The 12610-nt window shown below is 53.5% G+C and overlaps 4 protein-coding genes across 4 annotated transcripts; 2 read left to right on the top strand and 2 right to left on the bottom strand.

The window, feature by feature from the left end:
- Positions 1-2407: 2407 nt before the first annotated feature.
- Positions 2408-3545, bottom strand: UCRPA7_4919 (putative parasitic phase-specific protein psp-1 protein; the record flags this gene model as incomplete). Its single annotated transcript, XM_007917470.1, has 2 exons — positions 2408-3004; positions 3075-3545. 2 exons carry the CDS (start codon positions 3543-3545, stop codon positions 2408-2410), a joined length of 1068 nt encoding a protein of 355 aa, XP_007915661.1.
- Positions 3546-5416: 1871 nt separating this feature from the next.
- On the bottom strand, positions 5417-7489 carry UCRPA7_4918 (putative sterol esterase tgl1 protein; the record flags this gene model as incomplete). Its single annotated transcript, XM_007917469.1, has 4 exons — positions 5417-6766; positions 6821-7116; positions 7324-7403; positions 7458-7489. The coding sequence occupies 4 exons, from the start codon at positions 7487-7489 to the stop codon at positions 5417-5419; spliced, it is 1758 nt and encodes a 585-aa protein (XP_007915660.1).
- Positions 7490-8141: 652 nt separating this feature from the next.
- On the top strand, positions 8142-8602 carry UCRPA7_4917 (putative cytochrome c oxidase assembly protein; the record flags this gene model as incomplete). Its single annotated transcript, XM_007917468.1, has 2 exons — positions 8142-8166; positions 8241-8602. The coding sequence occupies 2 exons, from the start codon at positions 8142-8144 to the stop codon at positions 8600-8602; spliced, it is 387 nt and encodes a 128-aa protein (XP_007915659.1).
- Positions 8603-10627: 2025 nt separating this feature from the next.
- Positions 10628-12157, top strand: UCRPA7_4916 (putative ser thr protein phosphatase family protein; the record flags this gene model as incomplete). Its single annotated transcript, XM_007917467.1, has 1 exon — positions 10628-12157. One exon carries the CDS (start codon positions 10628-10630, stop codon positions 12155-12157), a length of 1530 nt encoding a protein of 509 aa, XP_007915658.1.
- Between the last annotated feature and the right edge of the window lie 453 nt (positions 12158-12610).

Here is a 12610-nt window from a genome sequence, read left to right as displayed (position 1 = left end):
CGTAAGCCTTCGAAGTCATCGAATTGATCCGCATAATGGGGAAGACGATTCCCAGTGCTTTCCTTGATAGCCTGAAGGAGTGTGGAGAGAGGGATATTATCTCCAAATAATTCATTGTGATAAATCATCCAGTGAAAGACGTGCTGTACACACAGCCATTCCTCCTCGGGAATGGAGAGAAATATGCGCTCATAGGTCTCATCGAGTGTCTTGGGAAGATTTGAGAGAGCAGCTCTGATGGTTGATACATCGGGTTTGAGTCGTTTGAGAATGTCAAGCTGACAAACAGCCCAGCGAAACCTGTGCACAATGAGCGTAGTGACATAATGTTAGCTTACAAAACTTACATCCCCTCCGCTCTCTTCGGAATAGTAATTTGCACCTCAAGCCTCAGATTCTCAGGCCAACGTTGGTATTTTGCATCTGATTGGACTACAGATCGAACTAGTGTCCCGATATCCTCTTCGACGAAGGAGTTCGACATGTTGATCGGGATAGAACAAGTTGCCATAATTTGCTCGATGTCAATATACTGCCGGCTTGTCACGAGCAAGCTAAGGTTTGAAAATCTGGCATCTGTTGAGATATCCCTAATGACACGAAGCAAATCCTCACGTGGCATGCTCTCGTCAACAGCGTCTAGAACAATATAGACTCGCTCGAAAACTTCCAGAGCAGTCTGTAGAGCGGACAGAAGGGCTGACAGGGAGGGTTCTTTGCCCGAATTATATATATCATATAGGTTTTCTGGGATTCGTTTTGCCTGTCTACAAAGCTGACCGATTATCCAGCGTAGGAAGTGAGACGACTCGTCCTGGTTGTGACCGAAGTAACAGTAATAGTACGCGTGGCCGAGCTTTGAGCTTTGATTCGATGAAGACTTGCAGTGCATCTCGATAACTTCTGCCATGTAAGATGCTAGAATTGATTTTCCGGCTCCTGGGATGCCATTGATCCACAAGCAGCGATGTTTTCCTTCGATCCACAGAGGCCACTCAGGGGTGTTCAGCATCCACGATGCAGTTCCAGGTTCGTAAAGTCTCTGAGATCGATTGTGAATATTAGAAGGATTGGTGATCTCAAGCCATTTGTACAACTTTTCACGCTCGCTTTCTGTGCTTGCTCAGCGAAAGTGTTTCGGCCAGGGAATTGCTCTTACCTGTGAGTAGATCTTGGATCTGTTCGGCTTTCCGCTTGACATCTTTTAGGTCATGACTATTGAGATTAGGCTGCCGTTCTCGCATACAGATTGTAACATAGTTGAAGCATATGACATACACGAATTCCGCAGTAAGGGCGAGGTTGATCGTTGTCTTATACTGTATAATTTCCTGCAAAAGCTTCTTGGCTTTCCCCGTCTTCAGAGGCCACGCCAATGCTGCCACAGCCGCATCAAGCTTTCTTCGTTTCGATCCTTGGCCATTGGACTGCACTGCTGTGGACGGAAACAACGCCTCGAGCTCTTTCAGTGCTTTTTTACACCCCTCGATCGGCCCCGTGACACTAGCCACCTGGTGCAAGAAGGCCGAGTCAGCGACATTGGGCTCAGTCAAATACTGTAGGCCCTCTACAATCCCTTTGAGAGCCGACACTTCAATCAATATCACTCTGAGGTCTGCTGATGCTCCGTCAACTGCGCCGATGTAGAACTGGCAGGCCGTGATGATTTTCTGGGTAATTTGAACGATGGCAATAATACTTCCTACCACGCCGAGCGCCTCCATGGGTGCGACCCGCAGTAGTGAATTGCTCGAAAGACCAAGAACGCAACGGCACTGGGAATATGTGTTGGCCCGGCAGGCTTTCTGCAGCTGACAGGCTTGACAATGATCTAGTGACGCTTGGCAGTCGAAGCCAAAGCTGCATACATCAAGGTCGTTGAGAAATCTTCTGATGAACGGGAATTGTCTGAATAGCGGCAAGGATGAGGAGCAAGAGAAGTTGGCGGAGGTAATGATAGCATCAGCGTGGGTATCCTTTGATGAGAGTCGTACTTTGTTGGTGGAGGCTGTGCAGTGATGCCCAATGCAGCCGGTGAATCTGCCTTATCTGTGGCCGACGCCGTTTTGTCGCAGCCTCGTGGTTTCTGTACGTAGTCTGACCTCATTGGCCATGGTCCAGATATGTAAAGTGCGTGAACAACGTCGAATGATTGCTTCTCAGCTGCACGTATAACGAGATTATAGGACATCATTTTCTTTGAAGTTCAAGTCTACATGTCAAGTTCTCCCTATATTGCTTATTTGAGAAACCAGAGATATCATGAGAGCCATGATAAAATTCGGAGCACACCGGTAGTACCCGCGAACTCTAGGGATATCAAGTGGGTATTGGGGCACTGCTATATAGCCACGTAGAAAAGTGCGTGAACAAGCTATAGCCACGTAGAAAGACCTGAGGGTAGCTATCATGATGATGTAGCGCCTCTGCTTCCCATCTCCGTGTCGCTAGCCTGCTCACTCTTGCCCACGCCCGACTCCAACCCCGAGTCCTGCACCGCGTTGTTCTTCTTGCGACTAAAGCCGCCCTCGCCCTCCATCATCTCCTTGAAGCAGACGCTCGGGTGGAAGACATTCAGCGACACGACAGCAACAACAATCATGACGCCCTCGAAGCCAATAAACATGGGCTGGTTCTTCATCAGGGGACCGGTCCATCCCTTACTCAGCTCCGCCACGCGGAAGACGCACCGCCAGAAGATGCAGATGGTGCTGAGCGTCAGGGCGCCGAGGAAGCCCTTGAAGAGCCACGAGTTGCGGATGGCGGCGACGCTGGCGGACTGGTCGAAGGCGGCGTCGCCGAGCTTCTTGTGGCGCCGCCACGCGTTGAAGGCGAAGTCGGCCGAGCAGAGCATGAACATGAGCATGGTGAAGACCTGGAACGAAAGGCCGGCAATCATAATGTTGTCGCCGGTCTCGACGGGCTTGTTGTTGTGCGAGGCCACGGAGGCCATGGCGCCACCAACAGCCTGCAGGATGAGCGAGAGTACATCGCAAGGGATGAACTAGAGTCATTAGCTATATTGGCCTCTATGCAGACAAGAACGGTGTATAGTGGTAAAGGGGTCAACTTACAATCCTAGTGTAGTAAGGTGGAGGGATCCTCGAGTTCTCCGGACCGAAAGTAAAGACAATGCGTCGTAGGCAGAAGTAGATACCAGCAGCCATGAACGCCGGGGCGATAGTCAAGCAGCAAATCTGCATGAGGAAGCCATTCTCATCCCAAGGGTTCTTCCAGCTCATAACCCGACCGGCATAGCCCAAGACTTCGCAAATCAGGCCGAGGAGAAAGGCAATGGTAAACGCCAGACCACGGCGAGTCACTGCATACGTGACAAGATATGCAATCAGAGACACGCCAAAGATACCAATGAAAGCGGCATATGCAGCGACGTCGAGCTTGTAGCCATAGTAGCCGGTGTGGCACCAGTCGCGTTCAGGGTGCAGGCGGCATTCCCTGAGGAATTCGCTGGTTGCATCGCCTCCACCTGTGTCGTCGGTCGATTGTCGAAGGACAAGAGCCGCGGTATGCAGCAGGTAGTCCATGGCGAAGGTTTGTTCACTGAGATGAGTTCTTCAGTCGTTGGGTTGTTCTGGGCAGATGAAATACTCTTTAGTTAAGCGCCAGTTATGATGAAACGGCCAAGGTGTGAAGAGCCCGAGCGAGCAGCGTCGAGTTTTGATAACCGCTTCGCTCGTAGCCTCAACTAAAGAACAAAAGAAGTATTCACTCTGGAAACAGGTGTCTCCTCTAAACCAGATGATTAGGTATGCGTTATCTTGAACTCAAAGCTGCAACCTCGACAACTAGGGGAGCCAGTGAATATTGTCTTCAGCTGACAAATGACGAGCAGTATCTCAAAGTACGACACAATCGGCCCAAGAAGTGAATCGGAAAATAGAAAGAAAGGATCGAAGAGCCAGGAAAAGGGTTGGAATGAACAACGATAAATAAAAAAAATACGAGGTGGGCCTAATGACGAATCGATATATAGGATTACAAAAATCGAGCGAAGACGGGCTTGGTATCGAGAAAGTCACAACAAGACACCACCAACAGAGACGACACTTCACCCGAACGGAAATAATTTATGCTTTTAGACTAAGACGCTGCGTAGGCGATTGAGAGAACGAGAACGACCAGACAAACCCTTGCTTGCTATGCTAGGTATGTTACAGTGGATCGAATTAGACTACCCGGAAACCGCTGGGCTGAGCACACAGTTTTAAGAGGAGGAGACCCATCTGGCTGGCTTCCGTAGAGGGCGGCCGAGTCGTGCATGGGCAGCCGGCGTAAACCATGCTCAATCAGGTATGGTTTTCGATCTCACACATGCGACTCCGGCCGGGGGGTCGGGCCAACGACTTGCTCCGCTCGCCATTCCGCACTGCTACTGCAGCAGTAGAGCTTATTTTGGCGACCTTCACGACACGCAATGCCTCAGGGCGTGATTGGGTCCGCCTAGCGCCACGATTTCGCCCTCGCCCTGCTTGTGTTCTCTTGCTTCATACCTTATATCTGCTGCCTTGTCTGCCGCACCCCACAACAGGAGATTGGACGTTGACAAGGCTGCGCACAGCCTCAGTCTTTGAGTGACATGGGCAGATATTGCATGTGCTGAAAGTGCGGGATGCTGTTGGATATGAAGAAGACCTGTATGTAAGTGTAGGATCTCATTTGAGCTACGTGCTGCGCCCCCCGGAGGCATGAGATAAACTACGGTACGCCAAAGAGAAGCGCCGTAGAACCCTCGTAAGCCTATCCCAATCGAGACGGATGCGGACTCGGCGAGCTGCAAACCGGCGACGGGACACCCATTGAGAAAAGGGGGCCAGGCCCACCTTTCAGGATCCGGAACCGCTGTTGTATACCGGAGCCGGTTCCCTTTGGCTGCCAAGCATATGGCGAATATGATTGATGAGATGCTTTCCAGATTGGGTAGTCCAAGTCGAGAAGTTCTCAACCGGCGGAGGCTGTGCTCTTTGCGACGAGCATTCTCTATTCAGCAAGCACATCGTGGTGGAATTGTACTCGTGTTGGCGTCAAATGGATATCTGAATTTTGTTTCATGATGCCTTCGAAACGGTGTCGATACGTAGCTGTGCTCTGTCTGTTTTTTGTGTATGACTATACCTGATTGGCCCTCATCTCTAATCCACGATCAATACATTGTCCCCCCGAGTACCAGTATGTACACGCCGAATTCCTCAATCTAGAGCCTCGAGACCGGCAACACCGCCGAGGACACATCATCAAGCCGGCTTACGTACCACTATTGACCGATCACGATCATCCACTCTCTCCTCTTAGTCACAGCGATTCTTGAACTCCGACGCCTTACGCCATTAGGCGGAAACGACAGGAACTCCTCATCGACAAAGCACACACCCGCCCTCTATCCGATTTACATGTACTTTCACCTTACTTTCTTCCTCGAAATCTTCCCCTCATCTGAGCTGACCGGACTAGGAGCGCCAACGGCTGCTGTAGATGTCACACCAGTCGTAACGCCTCCCACGGCACGACTGGTGCCCAGGCTGATGCCCTTGCCTTGACGCATGGAGTCCTTGTTCAAGCTTGTCCCGGTTGCACTCCTGAACTTCAACGATGGATTCAGTGATGACACCGGCGATATAGGCGACTGCCTATCGCTGCCACTATTAACGCCATAGCTAGTCGTGGGTCGTGATCCCGACCCGTCGAGGGCACTCTGGTCAGTCGCATACGACGACTCGTCATCGCTGACCAGACCTTTCCTGACGCCTTCGCGGGCGTGATGCTGTGGGTGCTCCTCATCTCCATTGCTCCTGATCGTAGTAAGTTCATTCTCAGCCACATCGCTATTGTTGCCCACGTGTCTCCTGAAGGAAGCACTCGCGCTGAGACTCTGGTGCCGAGCGCTTCTATACCGAGCATACTCCTCCTTCGAATGCTCCGCGCCCGTGAAGCTCTCAAGCGCATCAAACACGTGCTGGAACACCTGCACGTCGACATCTCTCGCCCAGAGGAAGTCAAGGTGCTCGTAGTGGGGGATCTCTGTGGCTACGGTCTGGCGCGGCAGCTCGCGCAGCATCACCCTGATGTCGACGAGCGAGTCGCTGCCGCCGTACACGAGCACGATAGGCGTCCTGATGTTGCGGGTCGGATACCTGGCGACCTTGGTGTATTTGGATGAAGACCGGAGGGGTGCTTCGTCGTCATACATCTGGAATGACTTTGTGCGGATGATCTGAAACCAGTGGACGACGGACTTGGTGCTGGTGAAGGAGTACAAGTGCGGATAGGCGGCCAGCTTCTGTGAAACAGAAATGTTCTTCGCTTTCCAGTTGAAGAGAAAGCCAAGGCCGACGTCGATAGCTTTTGTGAAGATAGGAGGGTAGAGAATAGACTCCCACATTGTGGCCGAGCTGAGGATTGAACGCCGTCCAAAGAGAAGGAATAGTACTTGGGGTGACGCTTTGACGAGCGCATCTACTATCCCGTTGGAGAGGCCAGCTGGTGACATTGCCGGTGCCAAGGCTATGAATACATTGACTTGCTGATTCAGTTTCGGATGAATTGATAGCGCAGCAAAAGCCTGGGCCGTCCCTTGTGAGAACCCGATATACGACAGAGAAGCTTGGCCAGTCGTGTCTAGAATGTAGTCTATGCTGTCTGGAATATCGTGAAATGCAAACTCATCTATTGAGAAGTCCCAGAACTCCAAGGACGTGGGTGGGCAGTTGACAGACTTCTTGGAATACTTGTTGCCGCGATTGTTCCCCAGCTGTTTTCGTACTGTTAGTAGCATTCATTCAGTATTGGAGCGATATATGCTTACCCAAACATCGAAACCTCTCTCCACCAGCACAAATGGCAAACACCTCTGGGCATCCGTCAAGCATACCCAGACCTCACTGTTCATAAGCAGTCCGTGATGCATGTATATGACCCGCTTCTTGGTGCTATTCGGTCCGGAGTTGACCTTTGTATCTTCCTCCCCCGGTCGCCAGGCCAATCGATGCAGCCCTAGGAGATACCCGTCTTTTGTCTGAAGGACGTGCTCCTCTGCCGTATAGCCAAACAAGGCACATAGCTCGACGAAATCGGCCGCATTGCGAATGGATGTGGATATTGCTAACGAGCCATGTTAGTCGACTTCTCTCCCACCGATTCCGAGTGTTGACCCACGCTTTCTCCTCTCTTCTGCTCTTTTCTCCGCCGGTGATATTAACTTATTGAAGAGTCGTCGCGATGCTCGGTAGAAGAGGTCTATGAGGGTGGAGGCTGTTCTCGGTCAGCAACAGGGTCGATGGGTTGCAGCGTTCTGTTTGTCAAACATACGCAATGCGAGGGTCAGAACTCGAATGATTGCTTCGAGGCCAACGAGGAGGAATGAGCCGACCAACGCAACATACTCGGTACTGTGCTAGACGTAAGCTTTGACCCGCGGGGTCGTGATGTCGATCCGAACTTACATGTTGAGGCGGCCGAGGAACGGGACCGGCATTGTGACGTTTTGAATGAGAACCAAGCCTCTGGAGTCTTGAAGAGATACGAGACGGGATAATCAATCGAAAATATACGAAAACCCTAGCAGTTGTCCATTCCTCCGGCGTGTGCAGTTGTGGTGATTGCAAAGCTCGTAGGATTGTAGTGGTAGGTGAACAGTGATGTCACATGCACGTGTAAATCATGTCCCTTTCGGTCGCCCTCTGACAGCAGAGAAGATGGCAGTGGACACAGGCTAGGAAGCTGAAAAGAAAGCCCCTCCAACTCGGAATGTCAACTGAGCGATAGAAAGATGAACAGCGTCTCTGCGATAGAGGCTCTTCACCATAGATAATAGTATAGGGAAAGGGAGAAGGTTGGAGCTCTCTCTTTGGAGAACGGAGCTTGTGACAGTGGAGCTCTCACCCTCACATCTTAACGCCCGCATTAACATTTGAATAATTGGGCGACCCCTGCCAGGAACTGACACCTGGCCAATCGGAGCACGCAAAATCGGAAGCACCCAAATTCGAGAATCCGGGCAGCGCAAAGGCTTCCATTTGGCCCGGACCATCTGGAGGCTCCAGAAACTTTGACATTACCGATCACAGCTTCAACTTCAGCACAGCCAACAATTGTGAGCAGAGTATTGCCTCAGTCTCACAATCACGATGCCGAGCTCCTGCAAAGAAATAAGTGCGTCTAGTCCCGTCCATCCCATCTCAACCCTCCGCGGCTTCTGTCAGCTAACATCAGCCCACCACACACAGGAGCCGCCCTGGCGCAGTGCCTCCAGGAGTCCGAGTGCGTGATGGTCCAGCGACACACGGCGGCGGAGTGCCTGCGGTCGCCGCTGGCCGAGACGCTGCCGACCAAGTGCCAGCAGCTCAAGAAGGGCTTTGGCGAGTGCCGGCGCGGCATGATCGACATGCGCAAGCGCTTCCGCGGCAACCAGCCCGTCACCTTCAAGCACCTCGAGGACAGCGAGTCCGGCGCCGGCTACCAGCTGTACGCGGGCAAGCCGGCGTTTGCGGGCTCGCGCGGCGAGACGAGCGGCAACGAGACGGCGCCGCAGGACTGGCGCGAGGCCGAGAACGAAAAGTACCGCAAGGAGCTGGAGACGAAGAGATAAAGGGGTCGTAATTGGGCAAGGCGAATGGCACGTTGTTTGAGAGGTCACACAGTTGATAAACGGTAGTGGCCGGAGGAGTATAATGTGGCTCATTGTTCGACTACTGTACAAGTTACGATGCATCAGGCAGGGGAAGCATTGGACGGCGTTTATGGTGTTGGTTTGGTATACCAGTCAGCAGAGTCTGAAAAAAAAAAATTGGAAGTTATCCCACTCTGGGGAAAGGCACATAGTGCATTTAATCCATTCAATATGTTTGCTGAGGCTGAAGAAGCAAGGTGAACGAGTTTCCAGTCTCACAGGGCGCCACATCATGGGAAACCCGCATCTTCTTGCAAACGGCCTCGTACTCTGCAGGTGACAAAACCCTGAATTTCTCCCCCAACACTACAGAGTCATAAAGACGCATTGTTTGTGAAAAGAGATTGTTGTTGAACTGGAGAAATGTACGCTGGCCTGAGACAAGATGCCGTCTTCCCCAGACTTGCCGCGCGTAATTCTTCACCTCTACGCCGCGTTGAAATGCAGGGCCAATTATGACGTCCATCTGAGCAGATGTGCATCGATCTTGACAGATTTCCTAGACAATCAAATCAGATAATCGAAGAATGAGAGACAGGCCTAATATGCCTGGATAAGACGGCATCCGAAGGCTGAGAAGCGACCAATTGCATTTCTCTGTGTAGCGGTTGAGGCTTGGAAGCCGGGGCCAGTTATAAGCGTTGGGCTCTCCTTGCAGGGCTAAGGAACACGAGCTGAAGGGACCCATGCCAGCCAGTCAGCCAGCAGGCATACTTACCCGTCATGTCAGTTCCCACAGTGGGCAGTCTCGCCCGAGTCAGCGGGTGGCGGACGGATCAGACGGCGCTTTGCAGAAGTCCCATCTCGCCTTGGAGGTCTGGGCATTGTCAATCATTACCTGATCTAATTGCAAGGCAGAGATGGGAATGGGTTGGCCTTCTGGGGGGATACGAGAGGGGCTCGAGGGGTTAACTTTTTGGTAGTACCAGGACTCCTCCGCCAGGGTAGGTAATAAATGTTAGTTCATCAAAGGTATCATTACCTCCTCAGCAAGAGGTTATTGCCTTCGTAGATGTTGATAGACCCATAGTCATAGTAATAAACACAATATTCGAGAGCTTGGTGAGTACTGCGACTCCTTAACAATGAGTATCTTCACCCTTCAAGAATCAACGTTTATTACCCTGGCGAAGGAGTGAATTTAAAATAGCATGAAAAAAACAGAAGGGTGATGGGGGCCGGGGCCTAGAAAGCCGCTAAAAAGTACCTAATAGGAGACACCTAGTGTAGAGAGTCGCGTGCCCACCTTCCAATCCCAGTCGCATCTACACTTCTCTCCCCCGCAGAGGTTTACTTCCCTTGCCACTAGCATCGCCTTTGGCAGTGGTCAGAGCAAGAGATGCGAGAGCCGCTCGCTTTTTCTGCTGGGAGCCGCTCGGCCGCCAATGCCTTAACCTAAGTAACATTACCATGGATATCTTACGCATGTCTCCCCCCTATCATGCCTGCTATTGCGCATACATACGTCCTGTAGTACAGTGCTGCTACTAGGCCTACTAGTCCAGTCTGGTAACACATGCGCATGTCTCTCCTCCCGGCTTAGGCTACTCGTGGCTTGCCGTGCAATCCTAATCCAATTCTATCCAACCATCACTCCTCCTCCTTGTCCTTTTCCCAGGGGGCTGACGAAGATTAATTCATTTCTCCTACTTCCTGCTCTGTTCGGTCTTTATACTCTACGTCTGTCTGTCTGTCTGTCCTTCTTGTTGCGAGACCTCTTTTTTCCTCTCTCTGCAGCTTTTGCAACGACCACTGCGCCCAATTCTTCGATACACGAGATTGCGTCGTCCCTCGATCCCTTGCATGAATGTCAATCAGGTAGTCTGAAAGAAGAGACTTTCAGCAACCAGAGGCCCGCCCGCCACCAACAAGCATCATCAGGGCATTCCCGGGCCGTCACGCAAACACACAACACACTCTCTCACACAACCTGCTCACCTCCCAATGTTACCCGCCGCCATCTCGGTCCGCCGGCGGCGACCCATCCTGACCGTCGTCGGCATCGTCGCCGTACTGACTTTCTACCTGAGCTACACGCGCATGATCTCATCCCCCTTCTCCGTCTTCCAGCCCGCCGCACCCCCCGAGCCAGCCTCGCCTGGCACTGGCACAGGCACTGGCACAGGCACTGGCACAGGCACTGGCACAGGCACCGACGGCAAAACCGGGACCGTCGCCAAGCCGCCCGGCGAGTACCACGATCTCAGAGTCCCCGGCCAGGCTCCCCTGCCCTACCTGTCCTACGGCACGACCGCGCGGCCCGCCATCAAGGGCCTGACGACCATGATCGGCGACCTGCCCGCGGAGCACGTCCCCAAGCCCGGCTCCGGCAAGCGGCTCATCATCGTGGGCGACGTGCACGGCCAGAAGTCGGCCCTCGAGGCGCTGCTCAAGAAGGTCAACTTTGACAACAAGAAGGGCGACCACCTGATCCTCGCCGGCGACCTGGTCAACAAGGGCCCCGACAGCGCCGGCGTCGTCCAGCTCGCCATGGACCTCGAGGCCAGCGCCGTGCGCGGCAACCACGACGACCGCGTGCTCCTGACCGACGCCGCCTCCAAGACGCAGCTCGTCGCGGGCACGGATGGCGACAGCAACGGCGGCGGCGGCGGCGGCGGCGGCGAAGGCGGCAGTGGATCGACTGGCAATGCCAACATCCTCGGCATGACCGAGAAGGACAGTGACGGTAAGGACATCACGAACAAGATCTACGGCGACGAGGCCAAGAAGACCAAGCGAGAGGAGGAGAAGAAGGACGAAAAGGACAAGCCCAAGACGACGGGCGACGTCATGGACAACCTGGAGCAGAACCCCTTCTCGCACGGCGACTACGAGGACCGCGAGACGGCCAAGAAGCTCACGGCGGGCCAGCTGTCGTGGCTGTCGCAGCGGCCCGTCATCCTGCGCGTGGGCACGATCCCCGGCTCGAAGCTGCCGAACCTGGTCGTCGTGCACGCGGGGCTCGTGCCCGGCGTGGCGCTCGAGCGCCAGGACGCGTGGGCGGCGATGAACATGCGGGCGCTCGTGTACCCGATCGACGACGTGCGCAAGAAGGCGGTGCGCGAGTACCTGGAGAAGCGGGCCAAGGACCGCGCCGGCAAGGACCGCAAGCCGGCGCGCGTGACGGACGAGCAGGTCGACAAGGAGCTGGCGCGCCTCAAGCAGCAGCAGCACCTCGAGGTCGACGACCGCACCAAGCAGGTCGCCCTGCCCACCGAGTGGCGCAACGGCGAGGCCTGGTCCACCGCCTGGAACCGCTTCCAGGCCACGCTGCCCGAGGCGGAGCGCTCCGCCGTCGTCTACGGCCACGACGCCCGCACCGGCCTCAACGCCGACAACGCCTACACCTTTGGCCTCGACTCCGGGTGCGTCTACGGCCGCCAGCTGTCGGCCATGGTCATCGAGGCCAAGGACACGTCCGTCGACCACCGCATCATCCAGATCGACTGCGAGGAGTCCGCGAAGGACAGCTGAGGAGCGAAAGCCGAATCGCGAGAAGAAGAAGCCGGTCGCTCGAAAGGAGGACGTCGATCAGTCAAGAGATTTGGGACCTTGACTAGCCACACAACCCATCTATAATTGGCCTACCTTCTCTTTTTTAGTATACGGGATAAGGGAACAGGGATGGATAAGAAGACGGCGGACAGAATCATACCTAGGTACCTGTCTACTAACCTCACCGAGCTCAGCCGAGCTGTATTCACATGGTAGTGTCAGCGAGACAGAAAAAATTTCTGGGAGGAGGCGGGCGTTTTTTTGGACATAATCTGCATTTTGGTACTCGATCTCTTCACCTGGGAACGGGAGAAAGAGAGAGTGAATGTTTTCCATACCCAATCCATGGCATTCAGAGACGTATCAAAGACGTATATACTAAGTTCTGTTTTTCTCTATCCGGCTTAGCTGTATATAATAGATTACCTCTTG

This window comes from Phaeoacremonium minimum (genome assembly GCF_000392275.1).
Source record: "Phaeoacremonium minimum UCRPA7 unplaced genomic scaffold PA7_03_scaffold_371, whole genome shotgun sequence".
Classification (NCBI taxonomy): domain Eukaryota; kingdom Fungi; phylum Ascomycota; class Sordariomycetes; order Togniniales; family Togniniaceae; genus Phaeoacremonium; species Phaeoacremonium minimum.
This window is presented reverse-complemented; position numbering and strand designations above follow the sequence as displayed.